This window comes from Manis javanica, chromosome 2, assembly GCF_040802235.1.
Source record: "Manis javanica isolate MJ-LG chromosome 2, MJ_LKY, whole genome shotgun sequence".
NCBI classification, from domain to species: domain Eukaryota; kingdom Metazoa; phylum Chordata; class Mammalia; order Pholidota; family Manidae; genus Manis; species Manis javanica.
Genome location: NC_133157.1, coordinates 1111159 through 1129589, shown reverse-complemented (window position 1 = coordinate 1129589; position 18431 = coordinate 1111159). Strand labels below are relative to the sequence as shown.

At 60.8% G+C, this 18431-nt stretch overlaps 2 protein-coding genes and 1 long non-coding RNA gene across 4 annotated transcripts; all 3 read right to left on the bottom strand.

Moving 5' to 3' along the window:
* Nucleotides 1–3074: 3074 nt before the first annotated feature.
* Nucleotides 3075–6344, bottom strand: LOC108407783 (minor allergen Can f 2-like). Of its 2 annotated transcripts, none has more exons than XM_037008299.2 (7): nucleotides 6173–6344; nucleotides 5385–5518; nucleotides 4828–4901; nucleotides 4376–4486; nucleotides 3698–3799; nucleotides 3554–3597; nucleotides 3075–3367 (listed from the first exon to the last, which is right to left on the bottom strand). In XM_037008299.2, the coding sequence occupies exons 1-6, from the start codon at nucleotides 6278–6280 to the stop codon at nucleotides 3572–3574; spliced, it is 555 nt and encodes a 184-aa protein (XP_036864194.1). In that variant the 5' UTR covers nucleotides 6281–6344; the 3' UTR covers nucleotides 3075–3367; nucleotides 3554–3571. The 2 variants fall into 2 exon arrangements, with proteins under 2 accessions (XP_036864194.1, XP_036864193.1); XM_037008298.2 differs by having other exon boundaries at nucleotides 3075–3258.
* Nucleotides 6345–8015: 1671 nt separating this feature from the next.
* On the bottom strand, nucleotides 8016–9507 carry LOC108407784 (uncharacterized). The gene is made up of 3 exons (XR_001855803.3): nucleotides 8691–9507; nucleotides 8243–8369; nucleotides 8016–8158 (listed from the first exon to the last, which is right to left on the bottom strand). It is a non-coding gene; the product is annotated as an uncharacterized lncRNA (long non-coding RNA).
* A 950-nt stretch (nucleotides 9508–10457) lies between these two features.
* LCN9 (lipocalin 9) lies at nucleotides 10458–17832 on the bottom strand. The gene is given in 7 exon segments (XM_073221439.1): nucleotides 10458–12967; nucleotides 13274–13347; nucleotides 13455–13591; nucleotides 14004–14044; nucleotides 14047–14997; nucleotides 16228–16359; nucleotides 17756–17832. Coding segments are annotated over 5 exon segments (684 nt in total). The 5' UTR covers nucleotides 14177–14997; nucleotides 16228–16359; nucleotides 17756–17832; the 3' UTR covers nucleotides 10458–12665.
* Between the last annotated feature and the right edge of the window lie 599 nt (nucleotides 17833–18431).

Genomic DNA, 18431 nt, shown 5'->3' with positions numbered 1-18431 from the left:
ATAACTCAGGCCACCTTGCAGCCCTGTTTGATATGCTCCCGGACCAAGACACTGGTATCCCAGGGAGAAATCAAAGCAGGAAATTCCTTATGTTAAGTTAATTCTAAATATTCAGGGACCACTTAACAGGTTCACACCCCTAAGCTTTTTTTCACATTCCCCAAAATTCTCAACCACCTATAAAATCCCTAGACAACGCACCACTATGGGCTCTTGTCCCCTCCTGGCGGGAGCTGGGAGCTCTGTCCTCTCCTTGAATCTCTCAATAAAAGCCTCTCCCTGACTCTCCTACCTTGAGTGTTTGCTAAGTTCATTCTTCAACTCCGCAAACAAGAACCCCGGCATCAAGAGGACAGCTGTGTGGACGACTTGTGGGCAGAGAGGCCCAGAGGATGGCTGTGTGGACAGAGAGGCCCAGAGGCAGAGACCGGCCTGCTGTATGCAGACTCGCTCTAAGTAAACAGGATTTTAGTGACTGACCTGCCACCGTGGAAATAAAGTTGGGTATAACCCTTTCACCCCAAGACTGTTTCACTGTCATTTCTTTGGTCACACTGAATCCACAGTGAACTTGCCCGGGGCTGAAACCCACTGGCAAGACATGAATACTAAACAATTATCCAGCGCTAATAGCAAATAAAAAAACCTGAACATGCAGTGAAATGTTTAGGAGTAGAGTTGCTGGGTGCTGAGCTTCTACTGTCACTAAAGACTACTTTTCCCCGAGTGTCTGCGCCAACTTGCATTCCCGCCGGTGACACCTGACCACTCTCCTTGCACATCGCGGCTGGTGCTGGGTGAGTCGGAGTCAGCGCTTCATTTTAGCTGGGCTGCAAGGGCAGGGCACCGTGGCTTCCCCCAGCCTCTCTGATGACAAATGGTGTCCAGCACCTTTCCGAGAGCTTACTGGCCACCCACACCCCTTCTTGGGGGGAGTGTCTTGCATTTGCTGACTGTGTTTTAATTGGGCTGTTAGGTGTTTGCTATTGGTTTGAAGGAGTTCTTCATATATTCTTCACATGAGCTCTTGCTTGATATATGTAACTTGAGTATGTCTTTCCTCATTTGCAATATAATCATTTGATGAAAAATTTTAGCAATAAAATGAAAATGAATTCCCATGGACTTCAATCCTCTGAAATGTACTGAGACTTATTTTATGGCCCAAGACATGGTCTGTCTGGATGTCTGCCCGCACCCCTGAGGGACGCTGTCCTGCATGGAGGGCTGAGGGTGCCATCCTCTGCACGTCCCCTGGGTCATCTCTGTTAAAAACTACATCGTTACTAACTTCTTGTCTAATTGTTCTGTCAATTACTGTCAAAGGCCCCCAGAGATATCAGGTCCTAATGTGACTGTGATGTCATGTGGAAAAATTGTCTTTGCAGGTGCGTTTAAGTTAAAGACCTTGACATGGGAGATTGTCCGGGAGGGTCTGGGTAGCCCTGACTGCCATCACAAGTGTCCTTGCAAGAAACAGGGAGAGGGAGATTTTGTTTGAAGTGTATAGACTTTATTTTTCAGAGCGATTTCGGGTTCACAGCCAAATGGAGTGGCAAATAGAATTCCCTTATGCCCCCACTGTGCAGCACCCCCATCAGCAGCATTCCCACAATGTGGTGCTTTTTCATAATGAGTGAACCTTTACTGATGCATCATTACCAAGATCCACAGTCCACTATTAGGGTCCACTCTGTGGGTTTGCACAAATGTATAATGACACCCACCCACCATTGCAGTGTCATACAGAAAATTCCGCAGCCCTAGAAATCCCCTGAGCCCTACCTACCCATTCCCCCTCCCTGACAACCACTGAGCTTTCTACAGCCTTCCTAGCTTGTGGCAGAGGGCGGGGTGAAGGGGTCAGTGCCCCAAGCCAGAGCCTCCCAGGGCTCCAGAGCAGGGAGAGGCAGGAAGGACCCTCCCCTGGAGCATCCACAGGGAGCGAGCCACACCACACTTTGGTATCAGCCAGGGAAACTTACATCAGACCTTTGACCTCCAGCACCTGCGAGGCCAATTTGTGCCGGGCAGAAACATGACTGGTCAGAGAGGCTGGGGAGGCCAGTTGGGCAGAGCTGATGGCCTCCGGCATCCTTTGACCAGGGGTGGAGCAGACCCCAGGCCCAGCATGCCTGCTGTGCTGTAGCTCCTGGGAGGCTCCCGGCCCCACACCTCCTCCCCCTACCACAGTCCCTGTCCTACACATCCTCTCCAGCCCCGAAATTGCCCAGGTACCTGCAGCTGGCACATGGTGCTCATTAGCACATGCTCATGTTAGCAAGAGGCTTCTTTTCTGGACATGGAACCCTTTGAGGACATAGGGACAGCAAATGGCTTTCCCAGAAGAATGCAGTCAGTTGTCTCTTGCACAGTGTTGGGGCACCATGAGCCCCTGCACTGGACCGCCGCTGCCCAGTCGTCAGGACAGCCAGGTTCAGAAGCCCCATCCAGAAGGCACTTACTGCTCCCAGGGCTCCCCAGGGGTTCTGGCCACCCTGGGGTCAGGTCTGGCGCCCCCTCCCATCTCTCCAGCACCCTGGGCATGTGCTCATGGGCTGCAGTGAGGAGGCCTCTGCAGGGACTTTGGAGAGAGACCTGGGCTCATTCTGCTGTATTTTGAGGAGGAGTTGGGCCGTGGCTGCCAGCAAAGGAGCCAGTGAGGGACAGAGGGAGGGAAAAGGGGCAAGAGACAGACAGAGCTGGGCTGTGCACCTGGATGTGGCTGCACCTGAGTGCAGCCCCACCTCAGCACCTGGCACAGGTGAGAGTCGACGCTCTCCACCTTATTGCTCACATTGTGTGTGCACATGTGTAATGTTTCCTGTCATTTCAAGCCAAACGAATACCTTTCTGCATTATTTGAAAAGGTGAAAAGTACACTTGGTCACGTGGCATAATTTGTGACCTGAGTCCCCTGAAAGCACAGCATGGGGGCCCTGCTCCTGGCTCCAGCCAGGTGCTCGGGTGGGGCGCCGCCTCCATCACTGGCTTTGCATGTTTTTGCAGCCCCCCAACTGGCAATGCAGAGAGAAATGACCCCCTCTGCAATTCTGACAGGCACAGGAGTCACGTTTTGAAGGGAACACCTTTTATTGAGCAAGAAAGGACCACGGCAGGGGTGTGGGCAGAGGGGTCCCTACCCGGGGTGGGGGGTCCTGGGCCCTTCCTGGGTGTGGTGGCAGAGCCCATCCAGGCAGCAATGGCCGGGGGCAGGGAGGGCGCACAGTAGAAGCATGGGTGGTGGTGATCGGGTTCCTGCAGTTTGGAGGGGAAGGGAGGGCTGAGGAAAGGGCTTCCCTGTGTCCCCAAACCTCCAGTTCTGGACCCCCAAGCTGCTGAGGCCCCACGTCTCGGCTCACTGTCCCTGTGGGGTGGTGAAGGGGAGGCGGGGGGATGGCCTGGGGTGGTGATAGGAGGGGAGAGGTGTGGGCTTGGGAAGGCAGGTCAGGGGTCAGGGAGCAGGGGCTCCAGCCCCCAAGTGTGTCGCCAGCCCCCTGGCCCTCCGAGCCGCTCAGGCCCTGCAGGCTGAGCTCCAGGGAGGGTCACCCACCTAAGGCTGGGCAGCGGCCTAGTCCTCGAGCCTGCGGCAATCACCTGAGGGCAGAGTGACCTGGGGTGAGCCCCAGCCCAGTCCCCTGCCCACCTGTGACTGCAGGACGGCCACTGAACCGAGGGGGCCTGGGGTGCCACTTACTGGTGGCTTCCACAACCATGACCTGGTCCTTGTGGAGGCCAAGGCCGTCACAGACGCTCTCAAACACGGGCAGGAGCCTTTGACGCATGGCGGGGTTCCGGACTGCGGTGAAATACAGGACAGTCGGGCTGTGGCATGGTGGGCCATGGGCAGTGGGGCCATAGGAGGTCCCAGACGGAAGGGGGTGCCAGGACTGGGGGTGCTGGGGGTGGGGCATCATGGGTGAAAGGGTACCATGGGGATGAGGTACCCTGGGGGACACACGGTGGAGGAGTGCCCTGGGGGTTGCTGTGGGGAGAGGGGTGCCCTGTGGGGTGCCAGGGTGGGGTGGGGCACCAGGGCTGTGCTGTCTGGGACGGAGAGGGAAGTTCTGTGTCTTGGGAAAGATTTGAGCTGGTTTGGGGGAGGAGAGAGCGAGGGAAACCCCTCATTCCCCCGGATGAGGGAGGAGCTGGCGATCCCCCCCCAGTCCAGGCAGCGAGGAGGTAGAGCCAGAGGCGGGCGGGTGGTGGTGGCTGAGCGGCGGGACTGCGCGTGTGTGAGCGGGTATGCGGGCTCGGGGCTGCCAGGGGCCTGGGCCCTGCCCGCCCACTGTTGCTGCCCTGCTCCCCAGGAGCCGGCAAACCAGCCTCCCACCTGCCCCCAGGGGTGCTGCTTTCCATGGAGGGGCGCACGTACCCAGCAGGCCGGCCACCAGGCTGGTTGTGCCCTCATACTGGTTGATCACGTAGAGAATCATGAATTCTGTGGGCTTCATTTCTGCCAAGTAGAGGTGGTTCTGGCCCGAATCTGTGGAGGACGTTCAGGCTCATATGGGCCTCATCCCGAGGGTGACCGCAGGCCCGCCCAGGAAGGACACCTGTCCACTTACTGGGGCCAAGTCCCCATCTGCAAGGGGCAGTGCACAGCCCTGCCTGCCTCATGGGGCCCGGGCACAGGAGTGACCCGGGCCCCCTGCAGTGGCTGCCAGTGCCCAGGCAGGCTGGGGGCCCTGGGGCTGGGGCCCGAGTCCACCTGCCTGCTGGTCCCGCAGACACGCGGGGCCGTGGCTGGGGCACCCCGGACCCGTGCCATGTGGCTCTAAGCCTGAGTTCGCCCGGAGCGGCCCGCGCTGGTCCGCGCACACTCACATTCCGCCGTGAACTCTCCTGCGGTCTCGGTCTTGAATGCGGTGACAGACAGCTCACTGCACTGGTCGTCCTGCCTGTGGACACAGGCAGGTGAGGTCCCTGTCCACCACACCTGTTGTTTTTTAAGTCGAGGTATAATTTGCACAGTGACAGTCACCACTTCCAGAGCAGGGCCAGAAGTTCAGCACTGACACCCTTGAAGGCGTCTATGTGCCCCTTGCTCCGTGCCTCCCCCCACAACCAGCGCCAGCTTCTCCCAGGGCCTGGGCTGGTGTTAGCAGCGGCCGAGCAAGCCCCCTGCCCTTGCACACGCACACTCCCCCACCCCACACATTCATGGGGGGGGCTGGCATGTCCCCTGTGCGGCAGGGCTGTTGCGACATGTGTGCATGGGACACCTGTGTCTGGGAGGGGACAGGACCAGAGCTGAGACCACAGAGCAGGTGACGGGTCCGGAGTCAGACCCCTGATGCCCCTCCTGGGGAGCAGGATGTCGCCATCCCCACCCTGGGGCCCGCCCAGCCCACCTGCCTCCCCGGCCCCCCCCCTGCACCCACGGTACGAGGATCTGTCCGTGCAGGTTGCCATCCTCCACGTCCAGTCTGCTGATGAAAACCCGAAAGCGCCCACTGGGCCTGATCAGAGCCGAGTCGTTGGAGGCCAGGGCGACAGTGTGCCACCTCCCGGAGAGCTGCAGGGTGGCAAGGGGCCAGTGAGGGGTGGGCCACAACCCCCTCTCTGCACCCCCTCAGCACCCTGGAGTGCCCTGAAGTTCTGGCGGGCTCAAAGATCGACCCCGTGTGCCCTGCCTGCCACTTCATGGCTAACAGACTGGCCAGCGTGAGTGGGCCTCAGGGCATGGGGGTGTCGGGCCATCACCCCCTTGGGACTGAGCTCAGAACTCCTTCCAACACCATAGCAGGGGCTCCAGGCCCCAAAACTTCTCCTAGACTCCCCCAGACTCCCCTGCGGCTGGCCCATTTATAAGCTGTGCAGAGGTGCCTGTGCTCCAGTCCCATGTCCTGGCCTGGGTCTGTCTGTGGTCCCCTCTGATGCCTGTTGGCATCTGTGGTAAGGGGGGCCTCTCAGCTCTGCTTCTGGCACAGACTTGGACAGGGTGCCCCTGGCTGCCTGAAGCTGAGATTCTAGCCTGGAGCCCAGCTCCCAGGAGAAGCCCCAGGAAGGCCTGGGACATGGGCATCCACCTCAGCCAGGGGGCCAGGCCGCCCACCGTCCATGCGGCTCACTCAGGGTGTGGCCGCCTCGAAGCTGCTGGGAAGCTGAAGCTGTCTCCGGCCCCGCTACACCTGGGAGCAGCCGGCCCCCACACCCCTTTGCCTGTTACCTCCACCAGGTCGCCCTGGGGGTCCAGCTCTTTCTGCTCATGGTCCTCCCCCTGAGCCTGGAGGCCACAGACCAGAGCCAGGCCCACGGTCAGAAGTAGGAGCTGCATCTCCACCGCACCGTCTGTCTGGATCACGACTGGGGACTTACTGGCTGCAGTGACCGGGCCTGCACTGGCCTATATAGCTGCCTGGCCCGGTGTGAGGTCACGTAGCACGTGCTCCTGCCCTGGCCCTGGAAGTGGGGGAGCTTAGATCTTAATCCTAGCGTCTTAATCTTAACGTTAACATTAGCCAGCTCTTGTCTGTTCTCTGTTGCTTTGGACACCCAAAATGTTATGTTCTCACAGAGCCGATTTCCAAAATCAACAGACAGTTGTGGGCCAAGCCAGCTTCCGGGCCTGCATGGTGCTGAAGTCACCTTGACGTGTCCTCCGCAACTGCCACGTTGTCAGGACATGGCCGGGGACACAGCTGTGGGCAGGTCTGCCAGTGGGCAGCGGGGACGGGGAGGGTGTGTGGGCTGGGGTCTCAGGTGCCTCCCATTATGATGAGCTCCGCGGGCCCCCTGGGAAGTTGTCTGCAGAATGAGGTCAGTGACTGTGATTTGTGCTGGGCTCACTTGTGTCCTCCACAAAACACACACGTGAGCTCCTAGTCCCCAGGACCTCAGGATGGCACCTCCCCTGGGAAGGAGGTCTTTACAGATGTAATTAAATGAGGTCAGACAGCATTTGGTGGCCCCTCAATCCATCACTATCCCCCCAAGGAACGGTGCTGCCTCATGTGAGCCCAGTTAGACCACAACCCTCATTCACCCTCTGGGGCCACAGTGGACTTGGTGCTGGGGAGACAGGGTCAGGGGTGGACTGTTAATGCCTCTGCCCCCTCTCTTGGGGTCACAGACCTGGCCATGCATGGACCTAGGCCAGGGCTCTTTCCCCGACACCTGGCCCCATCCATGCCTCATTCATTCTGGAGCTCTAAACTCCACAGCCCCTACAAAGCTGAATTCAGTGCGTGCAGGACAGGGAGCGAGTGACCTCAAGGGGGCCTGTGGGTCCTGCGAGCTTGGCTGATGGGGACCCTGACAACGATGGCCTCCCTGCCTCTGAGAGGGTGGCCTCAGACATGGCCAAGGCCACCTTCCACCTGCTGCTCAAACCTGGCCCCGTCGGCTTGGTGACGCCAACAGGACACTTTGAAATGTCAGCGTTAAGAAAGAACAGGGAGAGGCCCAGGGTCTGGGGCACAGCCTCAGCGCTGCCCATGCGGACCCAGAGCCCAGCCCCAGACCACCCCCTCACCTGGAGGGAGGACAGACTGGTGCACGGGTCCCTGGCCCACAGCAGATACAGAGATTGATGATCTAACTGGAGGTATTTGTGTGCCAGATTCCTTCAGGGGCTGAGAACACACTGCCTTCCCAGCAGACCCGGAGCCGCGCCTGGGAACGCAGCTCCTGCCCAACAGCAACGCACAGCACTGACTGAGCCAGCCGACAAAGCGCACTGCCTGGCCGCGGGCTACTAATTTGCATTATTCATGGCCTTAATCCACATAATGGCCTACCCCTATCATCCACAGATTGCTTGTGTGGAAACTGAGGCACAGACAGGTCAAGGACGTGGCCAAGGTCACACAGCGGGTCAGTGGCAAAGTGACCCAGGGTCTTCAGGGCAGGCCGCACACCCCGGGGCCAGCTTCCGTGCCTGGATGTTTGCTGCTGGTGGGAAGGAAGGAGCCACCCCTCCAACAGCCCCATGTTCACCAGGAAAGAGTGGGTAGGGACTGCGAGGCTTGTTAAAGCAGACCAAGGGAGGGAACAGGGGGTGCTGGACCGAGCTGGGGCTGAGCCCCGGCATGCGCCCCGACTGTGACAACACCACGCGGGGCTCACCGCAGGCCTGCTTGTGGATTTGTGCGTGTGCACCCAGAGGACAAACACCCGAGGATCGTGGGGCGTCTCAGCGCGCTTGGGACAATTCCTGTGGCAGGGGTAACAGTGAGACAAGCTCGGCAGGAGGCACAGACACCCGAGGGCCTCAGGGTCAGTGGGGTGCTGTGCTCACCTGTCACCTCTGACCGATTCTGTTGAGTTTGGTCACGCGTGACCCTCAGGTCATTACCAGCTGCAGTCTGCCCCCGCCGCTCAGACCGGGGTCCTGCTCTCTTTGTCTCTGACAGGGTCCTATACGCCTTCCAGGGCAAAGGACGAGGTCAGGGTACTAGCAGAGATTCGAGCCCCAGCGACCTTGGCAAGGGCAGGTCTCCCACCCTGCACCCTCCCAGGCCGTCCCTGTGGACTCAGGATACCCGCAGCCCCTGTGGGCCACGCCCTTCCCGTCTGGGGACGGACACATCCCCCAAAGGCCAAGTGCAGGGCCGGGAGGAGAGGGAGCCCGTGACGGCTCCAGATGGTGGGGGGCCTGTTGGGGTGGGCAGTGCCCCCAGAGCCCCTCCCAGGGTGGTTTCACGTCCTTGGGTCAGACCTACGAGGGCTGGCCTGGGACTTAGCACCTGCGTGGCCATGAGGTTTCCAGCCAGGGAAGGCTGTGCTCCCACATGCAGCGGACTCCTTCCCAGCCTGTCAGCCAGCGTCCTTTGACCTCATATCTTTGCCGTACACTTCAACAGGTCTGGCCGGGCTCAGCTGTGCTTGCTGTAGCCATTGGGTTGTTCTGCTCATGTGCCAAGGTCACGTCCATGTCAAGCCGTGACTTTGCTGGACCTGACCTGCCTGGCCTGGCTGTGGCCCCTGTGGCCCTGGTGTTTGTGGAGTGTGGTAGCGCTGAGCGGGGACCATGCCATCCAGCCATCAGCTCCAGCCCAAAATGCCCAGCAATGCCCCAGCTTTCCTGGACCCCTGGGCTCGGGGCCCACAGCTCACTGGGATGGGATTCTAGGCACGTTTCTTGGGAGTAACTGAAAACTCCCAGCTTTGGGAGGGCTTGGAAAGTGGGGCACCAGGTAGGCACACAGCAACAGCATGCATGTTGTGAAGGAGAGGACAGCGTTCCCTCTCTGGCAGGGTTTGGCAGGGCCAGCCTGGGTTACCCGTCCCCACAGGGTCTGGATGCACACTCAAGTCATCCCAGGCCCTAAAGCCAGTTGAGGGTCTGCCTGCTTCGTGACGAGGTGACACCAGCTGGTACAGACGGGGACCTTCTGGGGAGTTGCCCACACCCATCCCCCAACAATCGCGCAGAGCTGGCCCCCTCCATGCCGAACACTTTGGGTCTGGGGACCTTGCCCCTCCTTCCTAGCCCCTGTGCCCCTCGCTCCTAAGCCTGCTGTCTCCCGGCCGTGCGTGCTGGCCTGTGAGCTCTGCAGCCAGACCCTCCCCCTGGCCCTCCCTGCAAACTGCATGCTGGGGATCGTCCCACGCTCAGAGGTGGCAGCAGGGGTGGGACGCACAGGGCTGTATGCCTGGCGCAGGGAGCAGTGTGTGTTTGGTGGGCCCAGCCCGATGACACCCCTGCTGCAGACCCTCTCCAGTGGGGACGGACTCCTTGGGTCCGGCTGCCCCTCTGCCAGGGGCTCCCTCCTTGTCACGCACATCAGTGTTCAGGACCCTCCTCCTGCCCTCAGTCATCCAGAAGGCCATGGGGGAAATCCAAGGTGACAGAAGGCAGCTCATGCCTGGGGGCTGCTGGGGCTGGGAGGGGGCAGTGGCCCTTCCTTCCTGGCCTCCCCCGGCTGGCCCTGCGGTCCCACCCCTCTGCACTTAGAGAACAGGACTCCAGAACTGCCCCTGCCCTGGGGCTTCCCACACTCAGGGCGACTCGCACCACTGTGGTGGGGGGCATCCCAGGGACCCTTCACAGGGCCCTTCTTAGGTCGCCCAGGAAATTCAGGACACGGAAGCCCGCCCGACCCAGCACCTGATAGCGCCCCGTGTGCTGGGCGCTCTGCTCCGCCTGGCAGCCTGATGCCTTTCACGGGCCTCCTCAGGCAGCGATGTGACAGGCTGGCGGGGTAAGGCGAGCGCATCGTCAGGGCTGCCGGCATCCTGTGTCACTGCCAGCAGCACCGCCTCTAATCAGAAGGCAGTTGCGGCTGGGGCTCAGGCCCCCACCCGGGGTCACACTGGCCTTTTGGAGGCCGTGGGTGTCTCTCTGCTCACCTAGTGTTGATGAAGCCTCACCTTTTACCTGAGTCTTGACCACAGCCACCCAAATGCCAGCAACCCCAACCGAGTCCTGTTTTGCCCTGGCCCCTGACCCCCAGGCCCCGGGCCCCAGTTTCCCTGCCCACTGCACCCACTGCCCACCTGGAGGTCTCCGGGTTGGGTTGGGCTGCAGGAGCCTGCACATTGGGCACAAGAGCCCCACTGAGACGGCCGGGGGCCTGGGTGCAGTCCCTCCCTGCACCTCTTTCTGGGTGGGGGCGTCTTCTATGGGGTCCCAGGGCCTCTGTGCCTTCATGCACTGTCGTCCCTTCTGGGCAGCCCCTGTTCTCCCCAGATGCCAACTTTCCACACCAGCAGGTCCCAGCAGTGTGGGCAGCTTCCCACTCGTCCCCTGCCATGGCCCAGCAGGTTGGACTGAGGTTCTGGACAGAGATGGAGGCCAGGCTGGCCGTGGGAGTGCCGGGCGCCCCCCAGAGCTCTGCCCACCCGGCGGTGCTGCTCTGTCCCAGCATCAGGCTCCTTTGGAGGGGGCGCAAAGCCCTCTGTGCCCCAGAGCCCGCAGCGCCCGGCCCTGGCCCTGGAGCAGCCGCCTCAGCTACGATGAGCAGACACTGGTGCTGGGTGGTGGCTAGTTCCCCCCGAGTCCTGGACTGTGGCATGAGGGAGACCCCCTTGGGACTGGCGTTCGATCCTGCCCTGCTGACTTCAGCTGGGGCTGGCCAGCCGACAGGCCCGTCCTGCAGTCGGCCTTGGGGGACTCTCAGGCTGTGCTCTCCCGTGGGCCCAGCTGCTCTCACACTGGGTGTCAGGGTGAGGAAAGCCCCTTGTGGCCGTGCCCGGGCTCCCCGCCCTCCAGCTGTACAGCCCCCTGGGGAGTTGGGGCGGGCGGTGAAGGCAACACTGGGCGGGCAGACGGGTCTGGTGGGCAGGGCCGCTGGTGTGAGGCCCGGGCCCCAGTCCAAGCCGCTGCACCATGAGGCCAGGGCTGGCTTGGGGGGTGGTCCCTCTGGACCCACCAGACCCACCCCACGGGACCGGGGGAGGCAACGGGGAGCCTGTCAGCCTGGGAAGGAAGGACAGACACTTTCTCTCTTTCCTTTTTACTCTGAGATGATGGCAGTCTCCACGCAGCGTGAGAGTTCGTAGAGACCCTGGAGCCTCCACCCGTCCTCCCGGGGCAGACGACTGGCAGGACACCACCCAGCCCTGACATGGTACAGCCCGCTCACACACAGCGGGTGTGAGCGTGAGTGTGTTTAGGGCCTGTGTTCCTTTGCACATGCAGGTTCCTGCATCTACTGCGACCGTTCAGATCCAGAACTTTTCATCCTGCGAAGACTCGCCCTGTGGCCCTTGTGAACCACACCCTCTTCCATCTCACCCCGTCACCACCCCAAGCCCTGCAAGTCACGGGCTGTATCTCCTCCTCTGCAGCTTTGTCATTTCGAGAGTATTCTACGGTGGAGTCTAAGCGTGGCCCTGGAGGTGGCCGCTTTCTCCAGACACGGCTCCCTGGGGATCATGCGGACGCCCCGTCTGCACGGAGCCGCGTCCTGTGGTGTGGGCCTCTCTGTCAGCCCTTCACCTGTCGAGGGCCATTTCCTTCCGAAGGCTGTGGGCAGGGCTGCTGTAAACCCTGATGCCTGCAGCCTGGGAATGGGACCTTCTTTGGAAAAAGGGTCTGCAGATGTGATGAGGGATCTTGAGATGGGCGCATCCTGCATCGTCCAGGAGGCCACACCCAGGGACGCATTGCAGACAGGAGAGGAGAAATACACAGGAGAGGCACGGGGCTGGGAGCCAGAGGGTGGGGGGACACAGCCCCGGGCCGGAGACGCCGGGGACGCCAGGGGCCACCGGGAGCTGAAGAGGCAGGAGGCGTGCTCCCTTGGGTGCGCAGGCCTGCTCACACCTTGGCTTCAGGCTGCTGGCTGCAGAGCTGGGAGAGGGGGTCGCGGCAGCTCCAGGCCCCAGCCTCTGGTCCTCTGCCACGGCAGCCCCGCCCAGCCCCCCAGGGAGGCTCGCGCACCCAAGGCCGCGGCTCCTCTGCCTCTTCTGTGTGAAGCAGACTTCTGGGAAGGCAAAGCCAGGCCCTCAGGGGGGTGCCGGGGCCACCACCCCGGTCCCCCAGCCCTGGGCTCCTCGTGGTGGGGCTGCTCTAGAAACTTCCGTCCTCAGAGCCCCCTTGCAGGCCTTCGGCTGCCGGTGGGGGGGGCGGCGAGGCCTTCCTTGGGTGCCCAGGTTGATGTTGTTTTGGGGACCAAGTCCATATTTTGGGCAGATTTTTTCAGATCTGTTCAGGAAGCTGGAGTTCAGCTCTGGGATCCATCCTGAGGACAGAACAGCAGGGGCTGGGGTCCCTCTCAGGTCATTTGGGACGATGTGTGGGGCGGGTCTGGGGGGACATGGGCAGCGCTGAGGCTGTGGAGGGAGGGGTCCTGCGAGCACGAGGTGTGGACATGCGTGGGCAGCTGGACGTCCGCTCTTGCCCCTGATTGCCCTGCTGGGGCCAGAGCCTGGGGGCAGGGCGAGACCCCACCGGCGGCGGGCCAGGTACAGTAGAGAGCCAGCACATGCGTCTCCGTCCCGCTCGTGTTCAGCAGGTGAAACGTGGTGTACAGCCTGTAGTCCGTCTCCAAGAGGGTCACCCTGTTGTCCCCCTCATCTGTGTGGCACGGACGCTCAGCTCAGAGTGGCCCTGGTCCCCGGGTTGTGCTGTGTGTCCGCGGTGTGGACGGCGGACTCGGTGGGAGGAGAGTTTGAGCAGGTGCTGGCCTGCTGGCCCCTCACGGGCTCGCCTCCTCTGAGATCCCCGCTGACACAACTGCTTTTGGGGGACTGCCGGGAGCCCCTGTGGGGGTGGTCAGGTGTCCAGGGGTCCCATGTAATCCCCTACATCTGAGCTGGGCAGGAGACAGCCAGGCCCTGAGGAATGGGAGCTCTGCCCCAGACGGGAGGCTGGGCCACTCACAGGTGATGGTAAACTGCCCACTTTTCTCCACCTTCCTGCAGATCACGTCCACCGGCTCGCACTCCCCCTGCACCCTGAAAACTGGCATGGGGGCAAGGCCAGCCCCGCCAGAGCTGTGGCCCACCACCGAGCCCACTGCCCGCCCGGTGCATCCGCCCCCACCTGCGTGGGCTCTGCTCACATAAAGCGTTAGCAGAATTTCAGACTGCCGTCCTCTGGGCCCTGCAGGTGCCGCATGAAGACCCGCAGGTCCCAGCTCTCCTCAGTCCGTCTCAGGTCGCTCGAAGCCATGACGACAGAGTGCCAGGTCCCGGAAACCTGTAGGCGGAGGCCCTAGACGGCAGCCCATGGGATGGCCTGCTTCCTGGTGCCTCCCTCCAAGGGACAGGCCCCTGGGCAGATGGTCCCAACCAGGGACCCCTGCACTCCCAGGGACCCCCTGTCCTCCCAGGATACCTCCATCCTCTCAGGGACCCCCTGTCCTCCCAGGGCCCCTTCTGTCCTCTCAGGAACCCCCTGTCCTCCCAGGGACCCCTCCATCCTCCCAGGGACCCCTCTGTCCTCCCAGGATCCCCTCTCTCCTCCCAGGGTCCCTGTGTCCTCCGAGGCTGTGTTATGGTTGGGGGAGGAGAGGCCAGCTCCCCCAGGAGTACAGTCAGAGCCCCCCCCTTTGCAGGAGGACAGTCGCCCTGCACCCCGGCCCTGGGGAAGGCCTGGACCCCAGACTCACCCTGGCCAGGTCAAAGTTGCTCTGCATGACAGTTCGAGGCTGAACTCCCGGGCAGAGACCAGAGTCAGCCCCAGGCTCAGCGGGAGCAGAGCTGTCCCCCCCTGCGGCCTTAGGCCCACCCCCTTTATAACCGTTTCTGCGCTGCCGTTTTCAGCCCCCACAGCCCGGCTCATCCTGCGCACGTGCACCTGGCACTGGGAACGCAGCCAGTGGCCCTGCGGCCGCCCAGGCCACCCCCGGGCTCACTTAGGGCTCTGTCCTGCTGGGTCGGAGGCCACAGGCAAGTCAGGACAGTCAGGGCGCTTCCCGCCAGTGGCAGAGGACCCTCCGTGCCATCGGGCCTGAGCAGCAGAGGACTGTCCCCTGCCCCCCGGCCTGGGTTGCCTTCCCATGTAGATGCTCCTGTTGACATCTGCTCCGTGAACACTGGGCAGATGAGACACAGAGATGTGCACACACACTCCACCCCCTTCAGGCAGCAGCCTCACCTCCCCATGTTTCTTGCTGGTGGAGGGGCGGCCATGTGATACCCCGCACGCGGGAGTCTGAGCCGCACATCGGCCCGAGCCTGGGAGCTCACCCTCTGCCCAGACTCCCTGGAAAATGCATGGGCATTTGGGGCCCGGCAGGTTCAGGGAGAGGCCGAGGGTGCTCTCAGGAAGGCAGCCTGGGAGGATGCCGTGAGCGGCAGTGGGAGTCTTGCCCACCGCTGGGTGTCCCCCTGTCACCGATGGAGGAGCCGAGCTGCCAGGCACAGGCCTGAATGTTCCTCTTTGGCATCAGTAGTGGCTGAAGCCCTCAGAGAGGACTCGAGGGTACCTGGAGGTGAGCAGGGCTGGCTCCGGCCTGCAGCCACCTTCCATCGCCACCATCCCCAGTCCTGGGGGGCACTGGACAGCACACAGGATGCCAGAGAAACCTCCTCTGCCCCAGCAAGGGGCATGTGCGAGAAGACCTCCGAGTCCCATGGAAGCTTCCCCGGGGGCCTGGTGGCCTGAGGAGAAGGAGCTCCATCGGCCCTGGAAGGGGACTGCCCGTGCCCTCGGGAGGCCATGTCCCTCCCTGGTGCCAAAGGAGAAGTGGGGAGCCTTGCCTCTGGACCTCACTTCAGGGGATCACCTCTGAATCAGGGGGTGCGGAGGAGACCTTTCCCCAGCCACACCCTTCCTGTCCTCCTAGGGACTTTCAGGGAGTGTCTGCCAGGCCCCTGAAACATGCCCCACCTGGCGCAGGTCCCTGCCCACATTCTCCGTCTCCTGGCTTCCCAGGAAGCTCCAGTTCCAGGAAGCCATCCCTTGGGGGGGATGACAGCCTGGGGGACCCAGGAGGGGCCACACTGGGGGCCAGGACCCCGATCCCCTCACAGGGCCCCAGGCCAGAGGGAGGTGCCCTCTCTGGAAACTGTAGGGAGAGCTGGCTGCATCCCTGGATATACCCACGCCTGCCTGCATTGGGGTGCATAAAAGCTCTTGTGGGTTCGATAGAACTGACCTCCCCCACGTACGTCCACCCGGGCAGGGCTCCCTCCAGGGAGCAGGTAACTTGGGCAACTGTGTCATTGTGTTTTTGTGGAGGTGAAAGTTGCATGCAGGGAAATGCCCAGGCTCTAGATGTGCAAGGGATGTGTGACACATGCAGGCACCCAGGTATAGATGTGCAAGGGGTGTGTGACACACGCAGGCACCCAGGTATAGATGTGCAAGGGGTGTGTGACACATGCAGGCACCCAGGTCACCCTGCCAGTCAACACGTGGAACATTTCTGCTGGCCTCTTCCGACTGTGATAGGAATCACAGTTCTGATCCTATCAGAGAACTTCAAGAAGCTTCCATATCCCCAGGCCTGAGGTGGTCTGTCTGGAGTCCCCAGGCCTGCCGGGAAAACCTGATGTCCAGGGCCCCATGGTTGGGGGTGGGGGAGCTGCCTCTGCACTGGGGGCTGCGTGTCCTTTGACCTCGTGCTACCTTAGGTTTGTTGTGGGTGAAGCGTGGTCATGACATCCCCTATACTCAAAGCCTGTATCAGTGTCCTGGGGTCGCCATCACGACGGACTGCAAACAGGGAGCTCAAAACAACAGAAATGGATCCTCTGTCAGTTCTGAGGCCAAAGGCCAAAATCGAGGTGCAAGCCCCAGGTGCCCTCTGACTTACAGCCATGTCCCTCCCGTCTCTCACACAGCCTCTCCTGTCATCAGCCACTGGATTTAAGAACCACCAGCTTTACCTTCACTACCTCTGCAGACCCAGAGAGGCAGGTGGGGATGGAGCCCCCAGGATGGGCAAGTACTGTTGGCATGAGGGGCTTGGTGTGGCACGGGTCGGGTGCTTCTCCGCTGACCTCTGGGTGCCCGACAGCCTGTGCAGAAAGCAGTTGAGGCGAGTGCAGAAGTGAGAACTGGTGTCTGTCTCACTCACGGACTCAGATTTGGAACGTCCCAACGTAACATCTGCAAACCGGCCCTAGTTTTGTGGTAAAGCAGCATATGTCATACCCAAGTGGAATTTATCCCAAGCACAAGAGGGTCATTCAAAGTGGGAGAACGTTTTAATGCAGTTTGCCCCTTTAGCAGTTGAAGAAAGAAGACAGTAAAATCATTTCCCAGACACCAAGTTATTTTTGTTAAATTCAGCCACCATCCACGATAAAAGGCCAAGCAAACCATGGCACTGGTCTTGGTTTGATCAAAGGCTCCCACAGAACCTTCTGGGCAGCAAACAACACATGCCTGTTGGGGAAACAGCAGCGTCCTTCCAAAGACAAGGACAGGATGAATGGACAGCCGCTGGCACGCTTCTCTTCCTGAACTTGGGGTGCCACCAAAATCAATACAGGAGGCAAACAACCGGGAACAGTATGTATTGGAAGAGCCCCACATCTCCGTGGCCCCGCGGTCACCGCCTCCCCGTGGCGAGGTGCTTCGCCCGCTTGCACCCTGGCCTGGAGGAGCTCAAGGCTGGGCTCCAGCCCCTGTGGGCTACAGGGCAAGGCGGGGGCGGCCATTCAGAGAGGCCACGTTGTCTGTCTGGTCCTGGAGTTCAGAGGCAGAAACAGTCCAAAGGCAGACCAAGGAGAGGAACTGAGAGTCACCACACACACTGACCACAGCCCGTTTGGCCTGGAGGAATGGCAGCCCTGTGCACAGGTGTCTTCACAGATTTGCCTCCAGCCTGAGAGAGGACAAGATGTCCTTTCAGGAGTTTTTGGGAGCGTCAGGCCTGGACCAGTGCTGACGGGAGTCCACTGGCCAAGGACCAGGAGGCTCACGACCCCCTCAGACCCTCGTGGATGCTGGGACATCCGTGGCTGCCTGCCTCTCCTGATCCCCCCCTGTCCTCTCTCCCAGCATAAAAGTTGCTTGAAACCAGCCCTCAGTTAAGGTGGGCCTTCAGGACATTAGCCCCCATCTCCCAACCTGCAGGCTGACTGACTAAGGCTCTTTCTGTACTCGACACCTCATCTCTCGGTGTACTGGCTGACCTGGGTGCCAGCGGGGCCCAGCGTACACTGGGAAGACTGGTAAGTGGCTGCTCGCAGGAGCCACGGTCTTCCCCAGTGCAAGTGCAGACCTTTAGAGGGGCAGCCGACAAGGTCTTACCCACCCTGGTGAAACACATCACGCAAAACGAGCAAGACCCCTACCAAGAAAACAACAATCTTCGCTGAAGAACCCAAAACCCTTTGAAAGCAGTGGAGATGCGAGCGGTGTTCTCGGGGGAGACTGCCTGTGATGGAACCCCCCTTCCCTACTTACCTATGGGCAGATCTGCGCAGCCGACACAGTCACAGCTACCGTCCTGACAGGACAGCTTGTGTTCCCAAGACAATTCCCTAAAACGGGAGAACGGTAAGTAGTCAAAACGTTTGAAATAAACCTCACGTGCATTGGTTTGCTTTGCTGCCCTAGGATACTCAAGAAAGCTTTGCACAGCAACATGGGATAAATCTCAAAATAATTTTGCTGAGCAAAAGGCACATAAAGAGTCCACTTACGTGAAATTCTGGAGAATGCGCGCGATCTCTAGTGGCAGCCAGCGTGGCAGCGGCTCCCTGGGGCGGGGCGGGGTGTGAGGAGGGCAGGATTAAGTCAGTGGGGCAGAGTCTGAAAACAGAAATCTGTTTCATGACAATGTTTCTCTTTCAGATTGGTGGAGACGGGGCCACTGGGGAAACGGTGGAGGGCGAGTGGGTCTCCCCTCGCAGAAAAGCACAGCACCCCCACCTCCAACCCAAGGCGCCATTTTGAGGGGTTGGGGGACAGAGGCAAAGCAAAGCCTTAGAAGGAGGCATTGAAGATTACTGTTAAACTTGAAGTTGGAGGGGACTTTCTGAGCAGGACACAGAAGCTGGGAAGAGCCATGGCAGTGTAGAGACCACAGACAGATGCGGAGACCCGGGGCCTCCAAACCCTGCAGAGGGACTTACCTGGA